Source organism: Apteryx rowi, unplaced genomic scaffold (genome assembly GCF_003343035.1).
Source record: "Apteryx rowi isolate R43461 unplaced genomic scaffold, aptRow1 scaffold_354, whole genome shotgun sequence".
Classification (NCBI taxonomy): domain Eukaryota; kingdom Metazoa; phylum Chordata; class Aves; order Apterygiformes; family Apterygidae; genus Apteryx; species Apteryx rowi.
Genome location: NW_020450019.1, coordinates 150810 through 173596, shown reverse-complemented (window position 1 = coordinate 173596; position 22787 = coordinate 150810). Strand labels below are relative to the sequence as shown.

The 22787-nt window shown below is 48.0% G+C and overlaps 1 protein-coding gene across 1 annotated transcript in view; it reads right to left on the bottom strand.

The window, feature by feature from the left end:
* Positions 1 to 1767: 1767 nt before the first annotated feature.
* SOCS7 (suppressor of cytokine signaling 7) overlaps positions 1768 to 22787 on the bottom strand; it is a 22262-nt gene continuing 1242 nt past the window's right edge. The window contains exons 2-11 of the mRNA XM_026072929.1: positions 22653 to 22780; positions 15411 to 15475; positions 11920 to 12024; positions 10936 to 11037; positions 9971 to 10101; positions 9360 to 9528; positions 5845 to 5973; positions 2749 to 2884; positions 2265 to 2422; positions 1768 to 2019 (exon numbers count right to left, since the gene is read on the bottom strand). Coding sequence (XP_025928714.1) covers positions 2302 to 2422; positions 2749 to 2884; positions 5845 to 5973; positions 9360 to 9528; positions 9971 to 10101; positions 10936 to 11037; positions 11920 to 12024; positions 15411 to 15475; positions 22653 to 22780 — 1086 coding nt within the window. The 3' untranslated portion in view covers positions 1768 to 2019; positions 2265 to 2301. The remainder of the gene's footprint in view (positions 2020 to 2264; positions 2423 to 2748; positions 2885 to 5844; positions 5974 to 9359; positions 9529 to 9970; positions 10102 to 10935; positions 11038 to 11919; positions 12025 to 15410; positions 15476 to 22652; positions 22781 to 22787) is intronic.

Sequence of the window (22787 nt, the reverse complement as noted above, 5' to 3'; positions counted from 1 at the left end):
CAGCAGTGGCTATAGTGGGATGAATGCCTGACTCCCCTTGCAGATAGGACACCTTAGCTGCAGACTACATTAGCTCAGATTTCACCAAGGGTCAAGATATGCCATGCAGCACATCTTAGGGGCAGTTACCCCCTTCCTGATATCCACTGCCCCGACACACAACACAGTCAGTAGCAAGTAGTGTCTGATGAGGTATTTCTACAGATTTTGAAGCTTAGTTATTGGTTTCATCTGGAAGTCAAAAACCTTTTTCTTAAAACAAAAACAAAAAACACTTGTTTCCAGGACTGAAACAGAGGCCAGAGGTGATGGTTAAGAAAGGGAGGCCAGGATTTGTTAGCACCCTTTGTAGCGATACTTGGCAGAGGCAGACAATCAGGATTTTTCAAGGTTGCTTTAAGATCCACATGACTGTGTCTAATTCAAGGACATGGATCATTCTACAGGGCAAGAACAAAGTCTTAACAGCTCCTGAATGACCGCATCCAGCTCGCAGGGCACTGACCTCAGCAGATCAACAGGCTGATCAGAAGACCCAGGCCACACACAGCGTCACATTTTCAGACCACACTGTTGCACGACGGAGCATTTGCTTCACCCAGGTTGAGAGCACAGGAACACGTGTTCATTTACATAACATGGGAGGAAAGATCTTTCTCAACAAGAGTTCACAGCATCACTTAGGGCAAACTTTAAACTCCACCATGAAATGCAAACTCTTCGCAGCTGCTGCAGTGGATGAAACAGCAGATAGGATGCTAAGGGCCATGGGTATTACAGCCAGTGCCAAGCCCAAAAATGCAGTAAGAGCTATCATTTCTCTTTTTACTGTTTCTGTGTTTCCACGGGCATCCCAGGGAGAGGAGGAGACTGCAAGCAAGCTTGCGGAGAGATCAAATGCCATCCCAGAAGTATCCTCAGTTATCTGCTTCTTGCTCTGAGTCATGCCAAAGATGCCTCTTAATGCCCAACAACTACAGATCAAGATCCTTCACACCTCAACCACCCACTTCATTCACAGCTTCAGGAGAGAGCCAGCAGAAAGGTTAAAAGAGCATGTCCCAAAGCTTTGCAAGACTGAAATTACTTCAGCAAGTACCTTTGGTCCATGGACTGCAGCAATGGTTACAGTAACAGCTTTGCCACCTTCCACTTATTACAGAAATTCTGAGCAACTTCAGCTTGCAGCTCTTCAGCAAAATCTTCCAGTGTTTGCTAAGTGGAACGATGCTTCTTCAAAAGAGCACCCTTTGCTCCCCAGTGCAGCAGCAACCACACCATTTGGCAGAAGGCTCCAGGACATTCGAATGGCTCATATGCTCTTCCTTCCTTGGACCTAACTCACATAGGCATACAGGACCACCCTGCAAACCCAGTTGCAAAACTCAGCTGCCCAAGACTCAATTTGGCCCTTGTCTCCCAAATCCTAGAAAGCAGGGCAGCTGTACAGCTGCACACTGTTCAGGGCTCCATATTCCCCAGAGGTTATTCTACATAGCTGCACATGAATCTGGCTCAGTCTGCCTCTGAAGCAGCCCTCTGGCTGCATCTCCTTTTGGTGAGAGCCAAAGGACAGTCTTACCATAATGCCTGGAGCAGATGATCTTCCTAGAGAGTCCCCTTCTCTCTCTCTCYTTCTTTCCCCCCACCTTGAAGTTTCCAAGGGAGGATAATAAAATTCAGCTGATCATAAGACAATATTTCCCATGCTGAAAATAAACAAAAAAAATGAAGACATCAAAAATAAAACTTTCAAAAAATCGTAAATAGTGCCATGACATTCTTTGTTCTGCAAGGAGTCCATGAGCTGGGCTCAGCTGTCTCCTGAGACTCCTCTCCCTCAGCCAGGAGCTGAGGCTCTTGTTCCTGTTCTGCTGTGCTTCTTAGGAGTCTTGAACCCTCTTCTGTATACAAAAGAGCTTGAGAGCAGAAGTCACACCGCAGAAGCAGGCTTCACTTTCGTGTGCTTTGTTCCCACCACAGCCTGACTTGGGCTACAGGATGGCAACAATCAAATTCCTAGTGGGAGAGAGAAGATAGAGATCAAACAGCCCACTTGATGGAACAGAATCTAACCCAAACTAGAGCTGGTTTGGCACAAGAGCAAAGCTCCCTCTGAGGAACACAGGCCTGTGCAGGTACCAAATAAGCACAAGGACATGGCAGAAGCCCTGTCCTTTTAGCTAGGATAATGTTTCCTTTGCAATCAGACGGAACAGACCGATTTCCACCCAATAGCGCATGGACCAGCAGCACACACTTACCATCAGTGACAGCAACAAGACGGGAGAGGCAGCCTTGCTACGTYGAGGATTCAGTCTCCTGCTTCTGTTTGGAGATCAGTTGAGCTTCCTTCAACGACAGATACACCTCTTCCTGGGGGTCATAATAATAGAACTTCCGAATGTAGGAGATCAGAGGCCTGAGAAAGGTAGACACACACTTTAAAAATAAGCCACAACCAAACCAACCTCTAACCAGACTCTTCCCCTGCAGCCCATCCAGCGCAGTCGCCAAACAGGAATCTGCACTCCTAAGGCTGTGCCATTGACGGACAACACCTCGTGCCTGAGCTGGTCACCCCTCCTGTCTGCTCAGCTGCTGCTGTGTCCCTAAAGCCAACTACTCCTTCCCAGAGCCTTTGGTGCCTTTGCTACTGATATAGATTTTTTTCCTCGCTGCCTGCTGTGGTGAATGTCAGAGAGGAATCCAAAGAGAGGCATTCCCAGTCCAGCCCTGGAGACTTACTTGGGCAGGGGGAGTTCTGGGATGTGGTCTATGCGAACTAACTGCCTGATCCGGAAGCGGCAAAGGTGCTGAAGGGATTTGACATTGCTGAACCTGGAGACTGGATACAGGAGTTGGACAGGTGTTGGTGGGAGACCTTAAAAAAAAAAAAGCAACATTGGAGAACAGAGTGTGTTATATTAGAAACAAATCAAACCACTACAAATTCACAAAGAAAAGGTGGCTTTTGCTAACCAGAGCGCCTGCGAAACTGCATCTAGATGGCAGAAAATCTTCCCAGAAGCCCATTGTTTTGAAGTTGCTTGGAAATGGCTAGCCAAGCTTTCCTTGGGCGATCCCCCTTTGACTGCAAAAGTCTCTCCAGCCTTCCTCACAAGCAAACGACACTTCCCGCCAACTAATGCAAAACAGTGACTGTGGCTGCCAGTGGCACAGCACATTCTGGGACACTGCAAGCTCCTGAACACCTCCCTCTCCCAGGATTAGTAGACGAAGCATCACTTTACACTGAGAAGCAATAGGCCTTTGAAAGCCATCAGATTTCAAGGATGGAGAAGTAAAAGGGAAAAGGAAGGCAGCATGACTGGCACAGAAGCTTTGCTCTGCCTAACCCTTTGGGTAGTTCTATCAAGGCATTAAAAAGCAGGGGGATTTGGTCAAGCTCAAGCTGTGCAAGAATTGCTCATTCGTGGGGTCACGAGGCTGGGCACAAAGGCAGAGGCAGGAGGAGTTTCCGTCAAGCCAGCTCCCCATGCAGAGAGCAACCTTGCACGGCTGAAAGCAAGTTGCACACAGCTGTCCCCCCTCCCCACAATCTCCTCCTCCCCCAAAGTTAAGAGCAACAATCAAGCCCACAGAACCAAGAGGTCAGCAGGAGCACTGGAAAGGATCTTTGGGAGCTGGGTTCATTCACAGCACAAGGTTTTATCTGTCTTTACAGAAGGATTCAGAGCTAGTTACACTCTAACCCCCTCCTGCTGGCTTGTCTCTGAAGGCAATGGAGTGAAAGGAGAAAAGGGAAAGCTCTTCACACTAAGATGGGCTCAAAACTGCTCCAGGCAGCTCAGGAAGCTGTGAGCCAGCTTTTGAGAAAGCAAAGAACAGGAATCAATTGAAGGCTGAACCCCCCCTACCCTTATTCTCCTACCAAAAAGGAATTAGCCTCTGGGAGCTCAGCCAGCAACTACAGGGACGCAGCACGAGTTCTGCATACTGTGCTAGCCACATGCCTGAGTGCCAGCAGCCAGCTGCATGCTACAAACATCCCCTCTCCTCCGAGGAGCAGTTAACATTTCAGGAGGAAAAGAGCACTAACAAACACACTGGGGAGATGCAGATCCTAAATATTCTCCCTCTAAAGACTGGGCATCAATATGATACTGTTTTTCAAGGATCAAGGCAGGGCAGCTGTAAGGAGCACCCAGGTCCAGTGCTGCACCCCAGTGGAGAGGCACAGGATCTGGAGACAGCAGCACAGCTGACAGTTTACAGAGGGGACCAGAGCCAGGCAGCAAGTGACTCCTCAGCAGGTGTGCAACATTGCTTGGCGGGGATTTTTTCTTTTTGGAATATGCTTTTTAGAGCAAGTCCTTTTCACTAAGATATTTGCCTGGAGTTCTACAAAGTCTGCAAAGCCCTATTCCTGAGGGGAGGAGATCTCAGGATCAGGAAGGTAAAGTATCTTTAATGCTTAAGTTCCAAGGATTTTTATGAGGCAAGGTACATTGCAAAACTATCTTTACAGTTCTCTCCTCCCACCAAAGCATGACCGTGTTATAAATCAGCATTGCAGTTATGGGCAAACTCTGCAGCAGGGGGCAACACTGAACAAATCTGAGCTAAAATTCCAGCTCTGCTGTAAGCTCTGCAGGCGTCACTAAGCAAGTCAGAGCAGGCCTTGAGCCTCAGCTCGATAAGAGGGAATATCACATCTCTCCTCCCCTTCAGTCTCTTTAGGCTGGAAACTCTTTGGGAGTTGATCATCTCCATGTAGGCATGCTAYAGTGCCATTAAGAGGTTATCACCACCACCATCAGGGCCTGCAGATGCAATGACAGTAAGGACAGGCAGCAAGTTTATTATAATTTCACTTGCAGATTTACTGCAGGAAGCTTCACACTCTTTGCAATACTGCCCCTCTCTGTTTCAGGCTCTTTGCCATGACCTGTTTTACCACAGCAGTGTTCCAGTTTCTCCTCTGTTCTTTTCTTCCCAAGCATCACCCTTTTCCCTCATTCCAACTTGTGTTCCCCACTGTTGTTTTCTCTCAAGTCTCTTCCCTCTCTTGCATGTTGGATATTTCARTTAGCTTTCAGATGCATAAAGAAGGATGAGCCAGAAACAGAATAGTTTAGATACAGAAGACACTGTCCAGTTGCCAGACTGGATTAAGCAGGAGGGAGATGYGAGCCCATTTAAGGAACTGGACTGATGGATGGGGAAACAAGCATCCTGCAATTCCAACAGCATACAATCAAACATGCTTCAACAAAGCTTCACTTACACTCCCTCCTGGCTTGCAAGCACCTGCCTGTTGATGTACTCTGGCACCACGGTCCCCCCAGGGACTCTGAATCTATAGTATCTATTGCTTGAGGCTCACATTTAGCTCACCACTTGGAAATTCTCCCACACATAYACTCCATTTAATATCTCTCCCCTCAACAGCCCCAGGTGGGTTTCAGCAAAGGAATAACTGGGAAACTGCAAAGCATGGAATGGTTTGTAAGAAAAGCAGTACTGAGACTGGGGGAGGGAAGAAAGCTGAGTTTTAGCAATGAGATAATTGCTTGTTGAGGAGGTAACTTTCCAGCCTGCAGTTTATAGCTCCATTAGTTGCGGTGTTAGATGGTATCATGTTTCTATACTCCTGAAAAGAAAGGTTCAGGAAGTCTCCTTAACAATRCAATATTTGATGCAGCTGCCAAGCGAGAGTGCTGCTTCTCAGGATCACATTAAAAGGTCAATGGGCAAGGATGCTTACCATGACATTGACTTGAGAGCAGCAGACCAATGCCACATTAAACAGGCCTTTAGGACACATCAGCAGCTAATCACAGAGCAGCAAACATCACAGACTCAGAGCACAAGACTCACCTGGAACCCTGGATCGGAGGAAGTAAAGAAATTTCCCATTTTTTGAGTGCATGATTGCTCTCTTTATGAACTCCACCACAGACTGGCAGCGGTCTTCAAATTTGGGATGGCACCACAGACTGAAGGTCCCTTGCAACAGAACAGAAAGGAYTTCACATTACAGGAGCACTGGTGGCAAGAGGAGACATTTGTCATGAGTTACTGGCTTATGTTCTCAAAGAGCAGGTGACCGCCACCAGCAGAGCAGCACCCCAGCTGGAACACCTGAGGCTGACAACTGTTCCTTATAAGGCTGGARCAAGGCAGGGCACTAAAGAAACACCAGTGGCATCCACTAGCAAAGATGCTGTTCCACTGGAACTGGTGCTCTCCAAGAGCTAAGGAGAGTCCGAAAGACATGACAGCATGACGACCATAACCCAAGCATAGCTGCAAGTCATGCTTGCCTGAATATGTAACCAGCCTGCAATGACTGCTGCTTGCTGTAAAYGACTGAAACGCATTTCAGCACAGTAGGAACAAATACACCTGCTCCTCTGCAGTAACGYATCAACATCCCTCTCAAAGAAAGTTAGCGCATCAGAGAAGTTAAGCCCACACGGACAGGTACTTAAGCAGGGGTTCAAGTGCTGAAGCCCTCTTCTGCCAGTCCTACTGCTGTAGAGAAGCACATTTACTTCAGGGCAGCTATGGGAGTAGCCCCATGTTCTTGCAGACTGTTTCAACTGCCTTAATTCAAATTACTCTCAAGCTAGAACCAGGGATCAAGAAACACCAACATGATCCTCCCCTACACTGCCACTTGACACAACGTACGCATTAAGCTTAAGCAGCAAACAGTGAAACTGGAGAGAGGCAACACAGGGAAAGCAGGCTCTCTAACCTGTTTAGAGACCTCTAAATAAGTTTAAGCCTCAAGTCAGACTATGCTCACAATTTCTGTGCTGCAGCCAGACCCCCCCCTCTCTGCACTAGCAAGCAGCCCTATTTATTCCCCTGCTTGCCAAAATGCTACCTGTGTCCCCCCTGCCCCCCTCTATCTCCCCTTCTATCTGCAAAACATGGCCTGAGTCAAGAATGACCCTCGTGACACAGGATCTTCCGAGGAGATCTGGCAGCACTCTGACGAGAGCCACCACAGAACACAGCTTCACCAGGAGGAGCAAACCAGAAACCAAGGACTACAATTAGGATGGAGCCTCTCAGGCAGCCAGACGCAAGCTCCAAGCCTGCCGAGGGGGCAGATTCCAGCAGCAGGCGTGTTGCATAACTCATCTGCCTAAGTACTGCAACTCAAAGCCAGAAAGGCAGCAGAGTGACCTTGAAAACACTCTCCATCCATGTAAAGCCTCATGCTAAGGAGCAGGCATAACCAAATCAGAAGTACCCAACAGGTAAGTGAGCCCTGGGACTTTTCGGCTGAGCAGCTCCCCCAGCAGCGTCACAGCCTCTGCAGCACCAACCTGTTACAGGAAAAACTAAAAGACAGCTCTGTAAGATGTCCAGAGCTCATGGCTTTCTACAGTATGGATAACAATCAGCACTAGAGGGGCCACATACAGCCCACAAAATTTAATCTGCACTTCTTCACCCCCCCAGTCAGCAGGCTCTACTGGGAAAGGTACCTCTCACTCCCACCATGGACCGGTTTGGGAACAATGATCTGTTTAACACCCGCTAAACATTCAGGATCAGAAAGCAAAGAAAAATAAGCAATTCTTCCCAGGGACCACTGACCTCAGATCTGAATGCATCTACCGGCCACTCTTAAGGACTCAATAGACAATCACTACAGGGTGGTAACGTTACTGCATGAACATCCCTCTCCTCTCCCTAACCTGCCTACTCAGCTTTCCTAAAAAAGACAGTAAAGAAGTCCTAGTTTCTGACTCTGATCTACCTGAAACCTGAAGGTCAAGCATTTATCTATTTACCACTCCCCTAGCCCCACCATTTGTCATCTTCATTGGTTGATCAAAGTGCCCAGCTCTGCAGTTTTCCACTCTGCTGTAGCACATTCAGCAGGAGGCAGCCAGTGCTAGGTGGGAGCACAGAACTACCAACACAGACCAAAGTGCTGGATCCAAGAATGAAGTCCTTGATTCACTGTCATGACCRGGAATGCTGCTCTAGGGAAGGTGGCAGCACCAACTTTCAACCTGTGCATCCAAAAATACAGAGGAGGAAGGACATGTGGCTAACAGGCCATTTGGGCAGAGAGAAGCTCCTGGAGTGGAAGTACCCCACATCTAAAATAAGAAACCTGAGCAGCAGCAAAGGAAGTTTGTTCCAAAACTCAGTTATGAAAGAGAATATCCACTGTACAAACAGCTTCAGATCTCCTTGAGCTGGAAGTGCTTCTTGGAATTTCTATAAGGACAGGGGGATGAAAATATCCTTCCCTCTTATGCAATGGTGAGGGACAGGGGAACAGCTCTAGACAGACTGGAAAAATGCACCAGCATTAATTCTATCAGAGGGGCTCAAGACCAGAAGCACTGCCAGGTTTATTAGCTCTACACCAGCAATGCTCACAGGGCGGGAGGGGAAGACAACAGTAGTATCCCTAGGGCAAGGGCAAAAAGGTGAAAAAAGGTGAGCTTTGCTCAAAAAGGTTGCAAACCACTGGTTTCTCCAGCAGATTGGCTGGGAAGCCTTGGAACCCATTATTTGCAGGCACATTTAATGACAGTGCTATGCAGGCACCTATTACTAAAGTCTGCCCACTGGTTACAAGGCAGCTGCAAGAGTCTTGATAATACCCTCTCCTGGTGCATTAAGCCTCTTGGGCATTTTACTCAGCCTCAGGGCAGCTGTCTGAACAAGCGTTTGGTATAGAAAACCACATCTGAAAATGAGCAGAAAAAGTATGTGGGCGAGGTGAGAAGTAGCCCATGTGAGAGGCTGAGCACAGCAGGAAAAAAGCGTGCAAGTAACATGCAAGGAGTTCTCAGAATAAAAAGCCCACAACAGTGGAACCAAAACCTCAGCCTGGGACGTAGCACAGCTGGTGCCACTGCTGAGCATCTCTTGGACAGTGTTCAGTGGAAGAACAAAGCGAGATGACAAGGCATCACATCAAGAGACCTCTTCTCATTTCACAGGAAAACGAGTTTCATTTTGGGAATCACTGACAACTACAAATGATGGGCCTTGCAGGATTGAGAGGCGATGTACAGCAGGATCTCAGAAACCTTGTCATCATTTTGAGTCCAGTTTTCCAAAGCAAGGCATGAAGACAGGCACACAGAACTCTTGTACTGGCCAGTTTTTCAGAGTTATAAATAGAGTTTATAAACATAAATTTATGCTGCCTGAGGCATTAAAAACTGAAGTACAGGTTCTAAGGCCTCTTGCAGAACTCAGCACAAAAGCAAAGACATATTACTGTTGCTCCCCCTTTTCCGCCACATCTGTGCCCAGAGCACTGTTTTAGGCCCTAGAGATCAGACTGGACTATAGCCATAGGCTCCTGGTTGTCAGCAGCATTCCCAAGAACTCCCCGCGGCTCTTACCTCTGTAGTGCTCCATTCGGGTGTGATGGGTGATGCCCTGTGATCGAAAGCTCAGGCTCAGGATGTAACGGGGGTCAGAACTGTCTCGGACCAAAAAGGACCCATCTGGCTTCCCCTTCAGCTTCATCTCTGCATCTTCCCAGTTCATTGGCCCCCAGTACCAGCCACACTACCAAAAGAAAGAAACGGTCAGAATGCCACTGGACTACTAGCGAAAAGGATTTTAGCAGCAGCCAGAGACTCAATACAATTTGCTCATCATTAATTCACCTTAAGGGTCAAAGAGTGGTTGTATTCACCCAGGAATATGGATGATTAGGACTCACTGCTCCTGGATCAGGGTGCCATCACATCCCGTACCATAAGGGCTACTAGAATGCCTGACACTGACACTCCTTCCCATGCACACCAAAATGCTTTCGTGGGCTCACCAGCAAAGACCTTGCTGGGAGAAAACCAGAGGKTTTTTTTTGTCCTATCCTAATCTTATGATCTCTTTTACGGACATGGGAGCATCAGTCCCAAAAAGCAGAGCCTACACCTGCAGCCTAATAGGGCACATCTTCCTGCTAAGGTCCTGTCCTGCTGCCACACCACTATGTTAACATTACCTTTTCCAGCTCTCGCAAGCTGGCTGCGAAGCTGCTTGAGTCTGGGCGGTAGAGTGGACACTGCAGGTGTGGGGTGGGCTGGCTGTGCACCACCTCTACCGGCCTGAGGGGGACAATCCGTGGAAATGCATCTGCAGAGGGAGAGACAGGCCGTGCCATGGTCACTGATCAAAAGCTAATCCAAAGAATAAACTGCCCCTGTCCCCCCCAGTACATCCTCAGCTCTAGAGGTCAGGGCAGAAGTAGCAGAGCTGCAATGTGAAAGAGGAACCTGGACTGACTGAAGGGTGGTGTCCTTGTGAGGGACACTGTGGGCATCACTACCTGGTTCTTCCAAGGTGACTAATTTAGTGCCTTCACCTGCTATTTCTTTATGTCAGCTTGGAGGGAAGTGCCAGGTAGCACTGACTGAAAGGAATTAAAGTATATGCCAATATCTTAGATCCTAAAAAAGGGGTAATTAAAATCATTTGGGTCCTGAAGGATAGGAAACAACCTCATGTACCATTTATTTGGACTGCATAATAGGCTGGCTGTCAAAGCTTGGGGTCCTCCACTAAACCCTGCTCCAACACCTCGCAAGTCACACAGGCCAGCCTGCAGCCAGGACCAGGTTGGGCTGTAATTCTGCTGAACCCAGGAGGAACCAGAGAAAACGGGAGATGCTGAATTGAGGATAAAACTAATGTGATTACAAGCTTCAGCAAAGCTACTGGGGGCAACAAAAAGAGCCACACCACACGGAAAAAAAGGCAATGCACTCAGGTCAAGAAACCAGAGCCCTGACAACTGTAAGGGAGCATTTAACAAGGTGAGTAGGACTGCATGACTAGAAGCAGGCAAAGGTGGCAGCACTGTTGCTCTTAAAGCCTTAAGTGCAGCCTTGAAGTTTACCAAGAAAAAAAAACATAACTCCAGATCCCTGAAGGGAAAAACTGGAGCCTTGCTGCTACAGCTAAGCTGACCTGGGGCATGGGGTGGAGGAGGCGGAGGCAGAGGGAAAGACTGCAGGGAGGACCCCATCGGACCCACTAGGACAGATGTAGGCAGCGTCCCACTGATATCATCTAGAAGAGAACAGAGGCAAGAGATATTCAGAAAACAGGAAAGSGAGCAAGCTCTGCACTGCCGAGCACCCGACAACATGGCACAAGCAAACCAGCACTTAGCGCTGCTTGGGAAAGTGGAAGATGAAGCTTTTCTCTGACAGCTCGTGATCTTCCACTAGCTTCTCTGAGAGCAGGTAGCTGTTGCCACTTCAAACTGGCTCATCTTCAGTTTACTTGGAGGCTTACATGCACACACACATACTCACATGCACTCCTAGAATCAAGAAGTTAACTTTCCAGCCCATGCATCCCGATGCATGCAGCTTGCAGCACAAGACAGGCATTGACAGAAGATTTCACAGACATGACGCTGCCCTGCCATGTGCAGTTTAAGGTGCTGTTTATTCAGGCTGACTTTACTCTTCCTAAACTCCTCCCAGGCAGAGAGAAGCCTCCTCCAGAGAAGGATGTAGAACAGCTAAGCCAGGCTCCTGCTATCCTCCCAAGGAGCCTCTGCTTCCACAAACTAGAGAGCACAGAAGGGAACCGGCCTCACTCGGCTGTGGCTAGAAAGAAGGGAAGTTTCCAAAGGCAGGTGTAGCAGAGGACACACTAGGAAATCAGCATGTTAAAGTCCCTCCTCGTGTTGCTCTGTCACGAGCCTCCCCTCCTGGCTGATCTAAGAGAAATGCTGAAGCCTTCAATGAACAGCAAGAAATCCTCTGTCAGGGAAGGGCAAGCAGGTGTGTTACTAGGTCAGATGAGCAGGCAGCAAGTCCACTGCCAGGGACCCTCGAGACTCTCCTCCTACGCCTCAGCATGGAACCAGAGGCAGTTCCTACATTCCCATACTGGCACACAGCACCACAGCAAGCTCTCCACACAGGCATGGCACAGTACCTAGCAGGCTGAGGCTTCTTCGTGGTGGAGGTGGAGGAGTCGGAGGGTGGGGGGAGGTCAGTCCTCGCTGAGAGATGTCCACGTCCACTAGTGACACTGTTTCACCTGCAGGTTGGTGGAGCAAGACTGTTAGAATCACACCTTCGCCAACGCATGCACAGGCCAAGCACAGGGAGGGAGGGGAAGGGAAGGGGCTGTAACCTRAAGAGATCTGGAGGACAGTTTCCACCCAGATCAAAGGTCTCCAGGGCACCTCATTAACTGCTTTCAAATTGAATTTTTCTGTTGCACCAATTTTGACATATTGATCAGCTCTGCTACTGCAGCCCAAAGGTCAGGCCCTAACCAACTGCCAGGCATAAGGAAATGATAAATACTGATACATGCTGCTGAACCCAGACTAAATCCAGTATCAAGGGGATATGATGAGGAAGGGGCTGCAAGACCTTTTCACCACCGAGTTAATGTGACATGCAGAGCTTATCAGTGATGTACAAGAGTGGCACCTCATATAATTCTTGGGAATTGGTTTCCCAGGCCTACATACATAACAGTAGGTACCACTTAGTGCTAAAAGCTTTGAGATAGTGCTCCTATTAATTCCAAAAGGCGTTTGCCTACAAATATCTTAAACGATCAAAAAGAAACACCTTTTGCCCGAAAGGCCATGAGGGTACCATCTCTAAAAATTAATGAGGGAGCTGGACAGGCTTTTACATCAAATAGCTGGAGCATGCCTATGTCTAAAGGTTCTGGAGCCAGGATACTGCTGGGGGAAAATAATGACACAAAGAATGATGGGTAATTTAAAAGGAGAAAAGTTTAAAGATAAACTAAAATAATGCGAGAGAAATAAAGCCATCAAATCAAGGCTAAAGCATCAGTCTCAGTATTGGACTAATACAGAGTCAAAAGGAAAACACCTACGTTTTGAAGTGAGGGCTAAGCAGTGTTGCCACAGCCAAGGCATTTCTCCAGAGTCAGTCTACTCTAACCAGGCACTCATGAACCACCAGCACTGAAAACAAATCATTACAAACATCTAAACTATGGTCTCAAGGACGATGAAATTTGCTGCCTTAGATTTCAATTCCTGTGGGCCTGTAGCTCCTCTTCTGCTCCAGATATTGTAACACAGCTTCACCCGATCTCTTGATAAGTACCTGACGATGCATTTACCAGGCACTACACATGACAATATTGACTCAGCTTCCTTCTGTTTTTAAAAAGCCTATCTACTAATAAGCAAAGTTAAAAGGTATTTAGGGTTGTTTATCATCCGAGGTACCATCTCCCTGGGGGATTTATGGGTGTGAACACACACACATACGCACAGTCACTCTTATTTCTCCACCCTAAAAAAAATGGTGAGGTAGGTTGGGATGCATTCATCTTGTACAAACAAAACCAAAAGATGACAAGATTAAGAGGGGTTGCAATAATTCAGTAGGAGCTGAAATGGCAGGTTTTGGTGCTCAGTGGACACAGCACTCCTCAGAAATGCCCAAGRAGAGATCATGAAATGCTAGAATGGCCTTCCCAAGGAGAGCGTTGTTACTCCCACTCAGCCCTTATGCTTAATCTGAAAGCAAATCACCAAGAAATCCGTGCAAGCTGGTCCAGTCTTTCAAATTCTATCCCCCTTTGGTGGTGCCTGTCTGGGGAAGTTCCCTATACAGCAGCTATGTGGGGAAAAAAAAAAAAAAAAAAAACCAACAAGGCCTCTGCTACACAAGAATAGGGAAGTCAACAACAAACCAAAGCAATTAAAATTCAGACATTCACTTTAGGGAAGCTGGCATGGGCCATGGTCTTCTGCAAATGAAAAGCTCCTAAGAGGGMACTGCTATTGATTTGCAGAAATCGACATAAGTCATTTTAAAAATAGTCAATAGGATAAACTCTAACATTTGGTCAAATCAATCTCCCAAATTAAAAGCAGAAAGTTATTAACTTCAGCTTCTGCTCTGCAGTCTTTTTTGAAGAAAAGATACTTTGCACCCCACACATCTGGATAAGCCACCCCCATCACCACCAGCAGGCATAAGGACTACAGATTTTACACTCACACAGCAAATGCTCCCTTCCCCTAGCAACAGCTGACAAAGTGGTGGTAGCAGCTTTTGCTTTAATCAGCTTTGATTTGCTAAATAAACGCATATGACAGTTACAGGAAGCCAGTCACATCATGCAAGGAACAAGTTCTCTGCATGCTACTCCGCTATCAAGACATCAGCTGAAGGGATATCCAAGATCAGAATGGAGGGGAGAACAAAAAGCACTAAAGTTGAATCATTCCCAAATCACACCATCTCTGAAAGAGCTGAGAGAACTACACAACTAAAAGAAACAGTAGGCCCCAATGAGAAATTTTCAGTTACTGGTTTCAGGCAAATCAAATGAACGCTCTGCCTTGAAGGTCACTTCTTTGAAACATCAGCCGCTTTTCAGCAAGAACCTCCACAGCTCTCCAAAGAGAGGGCTTGAACCCTCGCTCAGGAATATAAAACACACCAGCACCTTCCCCAAGCTCTCCAAGCTTTCAAACACCTAAGCCAATAGCAAGAGGTGGCTTTCAACTCCACCCGCTGGGTTTTCCTAATACTGCTAACACTACGCAATCAAATATATTTCGATTCCTCTGCCCTGCAAATAAGATCCTTAACATTTATTTGTTTTGAATCTGGCTTTCGTAACAGGCTGCGCAAAACTGTGTAACCGATAAGACTTGCATTAAAAAAAAAAGAAATCTAAGGTCACAAGTGAATATTCAAGACAGGAATCTCCCAAGCAAGTCCCAAGCCTATGGCTAGGGCTGCTTTGACTGCAAGTACACGCAGTGCACACAACAGGCACATGATGCCTGACTGCAACCTTTTCGTGCCACTACTCTTTCAGCTGCGAGTAAAGCAGGACTTCCCCCCTTGCACCATTTATAAAGCAGCCAACTTCCCCGCAGCAGAAAAAGGAAGGACAGAAAAAGCCACAGGAAGTGGGGAGAGAGGGGAAGCATGCAGAGGAGGAACGAAGGCTGCACAAGAAGGTGCTCTTCCACAAGAGATGTTTTAATTCCCACAGTTACACCGTGGCAGAATAGCTGATGGTGGTGCGCAGTCCGCATGGGAAGCGCGGCTCGGTCTCACCTCCTTTCGAGCCAAAGGAGGCCAGCACATGCACTGCATTTGTGCTACACGGGATTTTCGAACCCCTTTGATACAAACAGCCCTGAACAGAAGAAGGATCTTCGCCTCCAAGATCGCGACTCAAACTTGCATTTCAACAGGAGAAATTGCAAAATGCTGACATCAAGCAGAGTCATGCTCTTTACAGCTCTTTTGGGAGTTTTAGGCCAAGCAAGGTGAAAGAGCTATCCGCAGAGATCCTGGTTTACACATGGAGGAAAGAGCCATGTTATTTGTCTGTCATTAAGCATATATTGCCCTTTTCAGAGCAAAACAAAACTCCATATTGTAAATCTTTCCCATTCTTACCTGTGAAGAGGGGGCTGAAAACAACCGGGGAAAAGGCACTTTGAGTTCTTGTCAGTCTGTGTTTCCTATTGAAAATAAAGAAACATCGTGAAGAGAGATGGGGAGACCCAGCGCATCCCAAAAGAAGAAAACATCATTTGATTTTCTCAGACTGGGAGAGTCTTCACCATTATTTACAGAAGTCGGAGACGGCTGAACACTGCATGTTTATTCAATTCCTAGAGCAGTGTTTTGGCTTAAGGAGAACAGTCAACCAGYAAAGCTTGGTCTCAATCCTGCAACTAAGCAAATCTCTAACTAGGTAATTAATAAAGTCTTTGGAAAGAAAAACCCCAAGCAAGTATGGTAACTGGAGCCAAGAAGCTGTTTCACAACAGACATCACACTATTTCTCTAGATCAGACATTGCCAAACGCCTTAGACAAACAGGTTAGATCCCTGCACAATTAGGGGTTGTGCCTAGAGCAAGCACATTAAATGCCCTCACGCTCTGAGTTTGGAGAAGGATACCATCACCCCAAAGCATTTCAGAATGCAGGTGAAGGGTAGGCAAGCTAAACTTAGAGCCATTGAGATGGAGGGAAACAGCTRAAAATTCACCTCTGATGAGGACTCTAACACCTGAAATACCTGCGAAGTTTCCTTTCCAAAATACCAATTCTACACAACRCTGCAGCTAGCCCTGCACTCTCATCGCACTCTAAATCAACTACTCCTTTCAGCACCTTCCCTAGCACAATTCCCAAGGGCTTCATACAGATCTATGCAGAGAAAGTGCTAGTAACTGAGGCACAGAGTCTGGGTCCCCCAGGACTTGAGTCCATGGCTGAGGTGAGAACAGGAACCAGTCTCACTAGCAGACCTCTCCTCTACAAGCCAGGTTGCAAGAGAGGGTCTTGCAATGGAAAACAAGAAGAAGAAGAAAAAAAAGCTGTCTGACTTGGCCCACTATTTAAACCTAGAAGCCCTATTTATAGGCCACCCAACTGCAGAGGTATTTTTGTACAGCAAATGCTGACCATGAACCGTTTCAAACAAAACCAAACTCTGCGGTCTAGCGAGGCTCCAGCCTCACACAAGGCGCATTACCGAAGCAAGTCGGCCTGCTCAGACGTTGGTTTGCAGAACCCTGCAAGGCACCGGGTTCCCATTTCAGGGAGCAGGAAACACAGGGGTGACAGAAACTCCCTTCCGTATAAGAAGAGAGCGCAAGAACAAAACTGARTGTAACAGCAGCTCTCCGGCGTGCCACAGCTTCTGGCGAAGGTCTCTCGGGTACCTGCAGTCCCTCGCACAGGCCCATGCCAACACTGACCAGTCCAACGTCGGATGTATTAGTCTGTAGGGCTGTACCCRGCCAGACAAGGTTACTCCAAGTTGAATATTCAAACTTGGCTGTGCTATCCAAGGGAAGTGGTCCCACTTCATCCAGGCAAGTGACTGTACCAGAGATCGGCACAAGCTCAGAGACCAGTTCTGTTCACCCCTTGCCATCACAGCAAGGGCCACAACCACTCCTGTCTAGAAGAACAGCCCACTTCCACTACAAGCAGGATTTGACAGGGCTGACACTGTTCCTCTTAGACTTCCTCCTTACTCTCCAACCTTCTCCCAGCAAAAGCTTGAGCCAAAACCTTAAACACATTTTGTGTTTTGTGCTTTAGCCACCCCGTTCTATAAGCAGCCTCCCAAGAAGCCCAGACAAAGTTCCAGATAAAACTGGCTGGGAGCAAGGGCTCCCACCTTTCTGGAAGGATTTCACTGAAGAGATGCAATTTAGMCAACCTACAGGGAGAAGAAATCCGAGCTCCAGTCTCATATTGCCATGCAATAAAGCCCTGTTTGAGCACAGAACAGATGGGAGTGCCCTAATCTTTCCACGGGGAACAGCAAATGCTTCTCTCCTTTCTATCTGAACAACTCCAGCAACTTCATTGGGTCACACAGCTGTGAAAAAATATTTAATACAGTAAGTTTGCTCACAAGAAAAATATTGAGAAAACTCATCATCTGGATATATAAAATTCCATTAAAATGTTCGGAAGTGTTTTGATTTTAAGCCTCTCTCACCTATTTGAGGGTTTTGTTCCCAGAAGAACACCACCATGCACCAGCTGCATGTGCACACACAGAATTACAGTTCTGGACTAATATCAACTAGCTTTATAATCTAGTAACAGGTTTTGTTCCTACCCACTAAACCACGCAGAAAAGAGAATTGCTGGCATTTTGCTGTTACCAAAACAGCTACACTTATGCCAATGTTTTATGGCCATTGACAGAATTCTATGATTTCTCATTTCCAGCAAGCTCACATCCGCAGCAGGGTGAGAGCAAGAAATAATTCACATGGATTGAAACTCCCACTTTACAACTCAATCTCCGCCAAACTCTTATACTTCCTCTTCCTGCCCTTAAGTTCTGCAGTCATCTCCAAATGATGCTGAAAACCATGGATAAGTAATTAAGTGTGACCAGGACCTGAACACTGCGGCATCAAAAGAGCACAACCCTGCAGCACTACAGAAAGCCATACGTGGACACCGCCATTCACAAATACCGTGGACAGATCCTGCACAGGATTCATAYGGCACAGAGTGCCAGTGGGGAACCCCTTGAGTTCTATCAAATAAGGATTTTAGGGTCAGCTACCCACCAAGTCAGCAGTATCTGAGGCAACCACCTTAGAGACCAGCACTCTGCACAGTCAGAGAACAAGCTGACTTCACTTATTCTAAAGCAATGATTTTAAATGTCCTGTTAACACCTTCTAAGGCAAGTCTTATCCAKCCATCCAGACAGACTAGCTATGTGGTACTTTACACATATGATAACAGAGATGCTTGTTAAAAAACATCAGCAGGTCAGGTCATCAATACTGGGCAGAGCAACTCATTTACAAGGCTTGGGTACCAATCTGGCAACTGATCTGCAGAAGCAGCCCAGGTGTGTCTGTGCAGATCTGTTTGCCCAGCTGGTGCCTGAACCTGCATTGTCCCCTTCCCCTCTCCCTCTGATTACCCTAAACAGCTCTGTGGTAAAAACGGCTTCAAAAAAAAGCAGTTTCAGTGATGCAATATTTAAATATCAACACTCAGGCCCGGGGGGAGAAGCCTCACATTGGTATCTCTACATTTAGCTCCAGCCTAAGTCTCTTGCAGCTCGGCAGAACCCAGCTATTGATTTTAGATAATGGGGTTGGTTTCCTTTTTAACTTTTGCTACATGCAGGAGGCAAAGCTGTACTGTGCTGCCTCAAGGACTGACAACACTGTGGGAAGCCTGGGCAGCAACTTCAAATACAGAGAATTCTGCTTCTCGGTAATGTTTAAAAAAAGAAGAGTTGCACTAGATAAACACCCAGTGCAGACCGAGAGAGCACCATTCCCCATCCGCCTGTCAGAATGCAGCGGGCAGCTGCAAGTCAGACACTAGAGCTCCAAGCAAGCACAGCCTTTAGTTAACCCTAAAGYTGGCTCTGAAGGGCTCACTGGAGAACCCTTCCCTCACTAAGAGAGACAGTAACCCACCCTATCAGCCACGAGCTGCCGCAGCGCTGACCCGCTGTGAATGCCAGATCTATACTGTACTAACAGGGGCCAGCAGCACACCTGGAGTTCTCAGTATAGGCAAGGAAAACTTTTCTCTCCAGGCAACCAATGAAGACTAGTGCAAAGTATTGGACAGCATCTGCTAGCGTGATTTTAATGCATTAAGTTTAACAAAGACCATGGCAGAGAGTCGAGTTGCTGCACAACACACCCATGACCAGAGGGACTTGAAGATTTGGCTGTCTTCTAATGGTGACCAAGCAAATACCCAATTCTCTACCTACTAAACATGCTGCCGGACTAGGGCAAGGGGGAGAGGAAAGGAAGAGAGAAGGAGATCTCATATCCCCCTCACATCAGATAGGCGAAGTGTCCATGCTCAACCGCAGGCTTGGGTGGACATCCTACAGCCCAAACCACTCTTCCACACTGACAAGAGCAAGGTCACGTCTCCTGAGCCAGCAGGAAACATGCAGCCTTCTGACAGCAGAGAGAACTGATGCCAAGGGCGACTGCGAGGCACCCTTTATCCCACCCAGCACAAGAGCAGCGCTCCCTCCAAACCAAAAGCACAGCTCAAATAAGCTAGACCTCCTCAGCATGAGGGAACTCAAGAAACTGGAAGCAGCAAAGAGGTCCCTGAACCACAACAGTTGCTGCATCAGGCACCTTGAACTAACCTTTGTTAAAATACTGCCTAATTAGTGCAGCAAAATTCCACAGTGCCGGAGCGTGAAAGGTCAGCACTTCCACCAGCAGTGACCATTAAATTCTCCAACAAAAGGAAAAACCCAGGCAGCAATATGGTTCTTTTCTGCTCCAAATCTGTCAAGACAGAACTGCCAATTTTACGTCACCTTATTTCAATGCTGTGAAATCCTGACGGCTCCTTGCTCTTGTCAACAAGAACAAGGAATGAACAAGTCACAAGAACATTAGCAAAATATTATGTCATCACAGACAACTTGACTCTCTACCATTTGAGGCACATTTAGTCATTTGTGGCAAGTGAAGCTCATAAGCCATAGTATAAAACAGCTTCAATATGCCACATGCAAAACYAAGCCTCCTCTCAGGAGCACATTAACACTAGCTAAGACTCAGTGCATTGACCAGCTCCAGGGCTGTAAGCTGACACTGCAAGTTAGCACAGGAGTTCAGGCTACCTGATCTCAGAAGTCATTCCCTACTTCAAAGGGGGCAATAATTTCAGCTTCTTTGCCTCCACTACAGCCTAGCTACCTTCTGGCCTGCCAAAGTGCACGGTCACCACAAACCAGTGCTCCAGGTCACACCTGAGCGAAGGTCAGTATCTCAGGAGCAAACCTCCAGAAAGTTTCCTGCTCACTCATCACAGATCTCCAGCTACCCTCTGGGAAAGCAGAGGAATACCATCCAAAACGCCTTACACTGGCAATCAACCCTGCTGGRAGAGTGCTAGGCTCTGATACTCAAAGCCCATTCAGTTATTTAATGCTGCTTCCTGGCTGACTAGAAATASTCTCATAGACCTCAAACACTCACCCTGCCGCCACCTCCTCTGTGAGGAATTATATTTCTTCTGCTGGAAATGCTACAGCAGTAGAGAAAGTTTCTGCAGCACAGGCCCAGCTTGAAACCCATCCCGACACAAGAGTCCGGGGAGCTGATAACAGATCAACGAGCCAGCACTTCATCCTCTCCTCTTGGTATCAAGCCATTGACGTCTTCTGCTGAAACACACTCCTTTTGTCTCTAACATGAGGCTGGCACAGGGAGAGCAGCCAAGGACTCCCAGAGTCTATGGACGAAGGGTAAGGAATAAGAGGGTCTGCAGGGTGCCACCAGCACGAATAAATCAGATGGGATGGGATTAAGGGGAACTTGCTCAAAATACAGTTCACACGTACAGTACAACTGAACCAAACCACACTTTTCTAAGTGGCTCAAGAAGTCTGTGCCAACTTTCAACACTAGCTACAGGATAAAAAAAGTTACTATAGAAAGTCCTGGCAGTCCCAGACAGGGCAGCTCAATTTAGGCAGCAGTTCAAAGCTCTGTGGTCACTCAGCTGCTGATGGAGACAACACGCCTGCTAGCTTTGCCCAGTCAAAAAGAGCCCTACTGTGATGGTTGCTGTACCAAACTGCCAAAAGAATAAGAGCCACTGGCCACAGCTGTTGGCAAAGCACAGCTTTGAAATCCCACACTGGAAGAAAGCTATGGCTGTTGCTTCTGAGCTTCAAAGCCCAGCTGTAGCCAAAGAAGAGATACAAGCCAAGCAAGCGCCCCAGCAAATACTACAGTTTGAGCTCTGCATCCCAACCATCCCCATGCAGAAGTCGCAGGATTAGTCCCTCCAGCTTCTGTAACAAGTGCACCTGGCTCCTCTGTACAGTAAAACTGAGCCAGCTTCTGGTTGCCAACATTTTCTTCAGCCACATCCTACTGTGAAGCATGGAGGGGAATAAGAGAGAGAGCACAGACTCCACAGCAATGCAGAACTTGTCCGAGCAAACAGGGGCAGTGGGTTCTGCCTACCACAGCTGAGGTTTGAGCCTGAATATCATACCGGCAAGCATCAGGAAATCATTCGGCAACACGGAGGAGAACAGGAGGAATCACAAGCGTCTTCAGTTGTACCTCAGTGTTTCTGAAGGCCACTCTTCAGATGTGCTACTTCCTTACCAAGCTAGCACCTGCAGCGTCCCCAGGGCACCAAGCAGCAGAGGTACCTCTGAACCGATGATAATGAGCTCGGCTTGGCCAGCCACTCAAGATCCAAGTCAGTACACAAGCCCTCAGCAGACTGCCCCATAACACACTCACCTTCAACCACAATCACTGCCTAACAGGCAGAGGCACCAAGCAGTGGCTCAGCATGGTCAAACCTTAAACCAAGAGCTGCTGCTGCTCTGGGCAACGCAAGTTACRGAAGCCACTTCTTCGCACAGGTTAGCACAGTGAATTAAGAACCCAAAACTTCACAAGTTCTGCTCCTAGACATTTCTCTGCAGCCCTCTTTCCAGATGCACCTCCCAAAGCAATGTATTCCTTCTCTGCCTGCCTCTCCTAGGCTTGGGCTATGCTTGCTGATCCTGGTTTGAAAGATGAACACTCGGCAGCTGGTCCGAGAGGCCCAAGCCCTCCTTGGAAGAGAGAGACCCCTGCGGTGCCTGCCTGCCGGGAAGGAGTGTGCACCCACAGGCGCACACACACCTCACACTTCAGCCTGCAGCATCCTCTGTCCTATATCCTCCATCCTCAGCAAAGCAAGGGCTATTGCAGTATCACAGTTCCTTCTGCCCCCTTGCACACGCACGCTTTTCCCCATGGCCCCTCCGGACTTTTGCACCATGCCTAGAGCCCAGCATGGGCACGAGCTGCAATTCCGAGGGCTTCGGCTGTGATCAAACAGGGCAGGATGCTGCTCATTCACACAAACCCTCTTCCTCGAGCCAACTCAGCGCCCAGCCTAAAAAAAACCCAGCCCAACCATCTCTTCCCCATGAGTCCCACTCCGACCTTTATCTACCAAACCCTTCAGACATCCCCAGGCGGAGAGCGGGGGGCTGGAAATCCCCTCGCCCGACGCCTCCGGGCCGTGCAGACCGCGCACCTGCCAGGGCCTCTCGCCACCCCCCGGGGGACGGACCGCACTCGCACGGCTCCGGGGAGCCGCTCCCGCCTCGGCCCGCCGCGCAGCCCCGTACCTGCCCGCCTCCGGCTCCCGGCCGCGGCGCCCGCACACGTCGGTGAGGCTCCCGGCCGAGGCGGCCAGCTCCCCGGCGCGCCGTCTCTCGGCGGCGGCGTCCCCGGCGGCCGAGGCCCCGCTGCAGCTCTTGGTG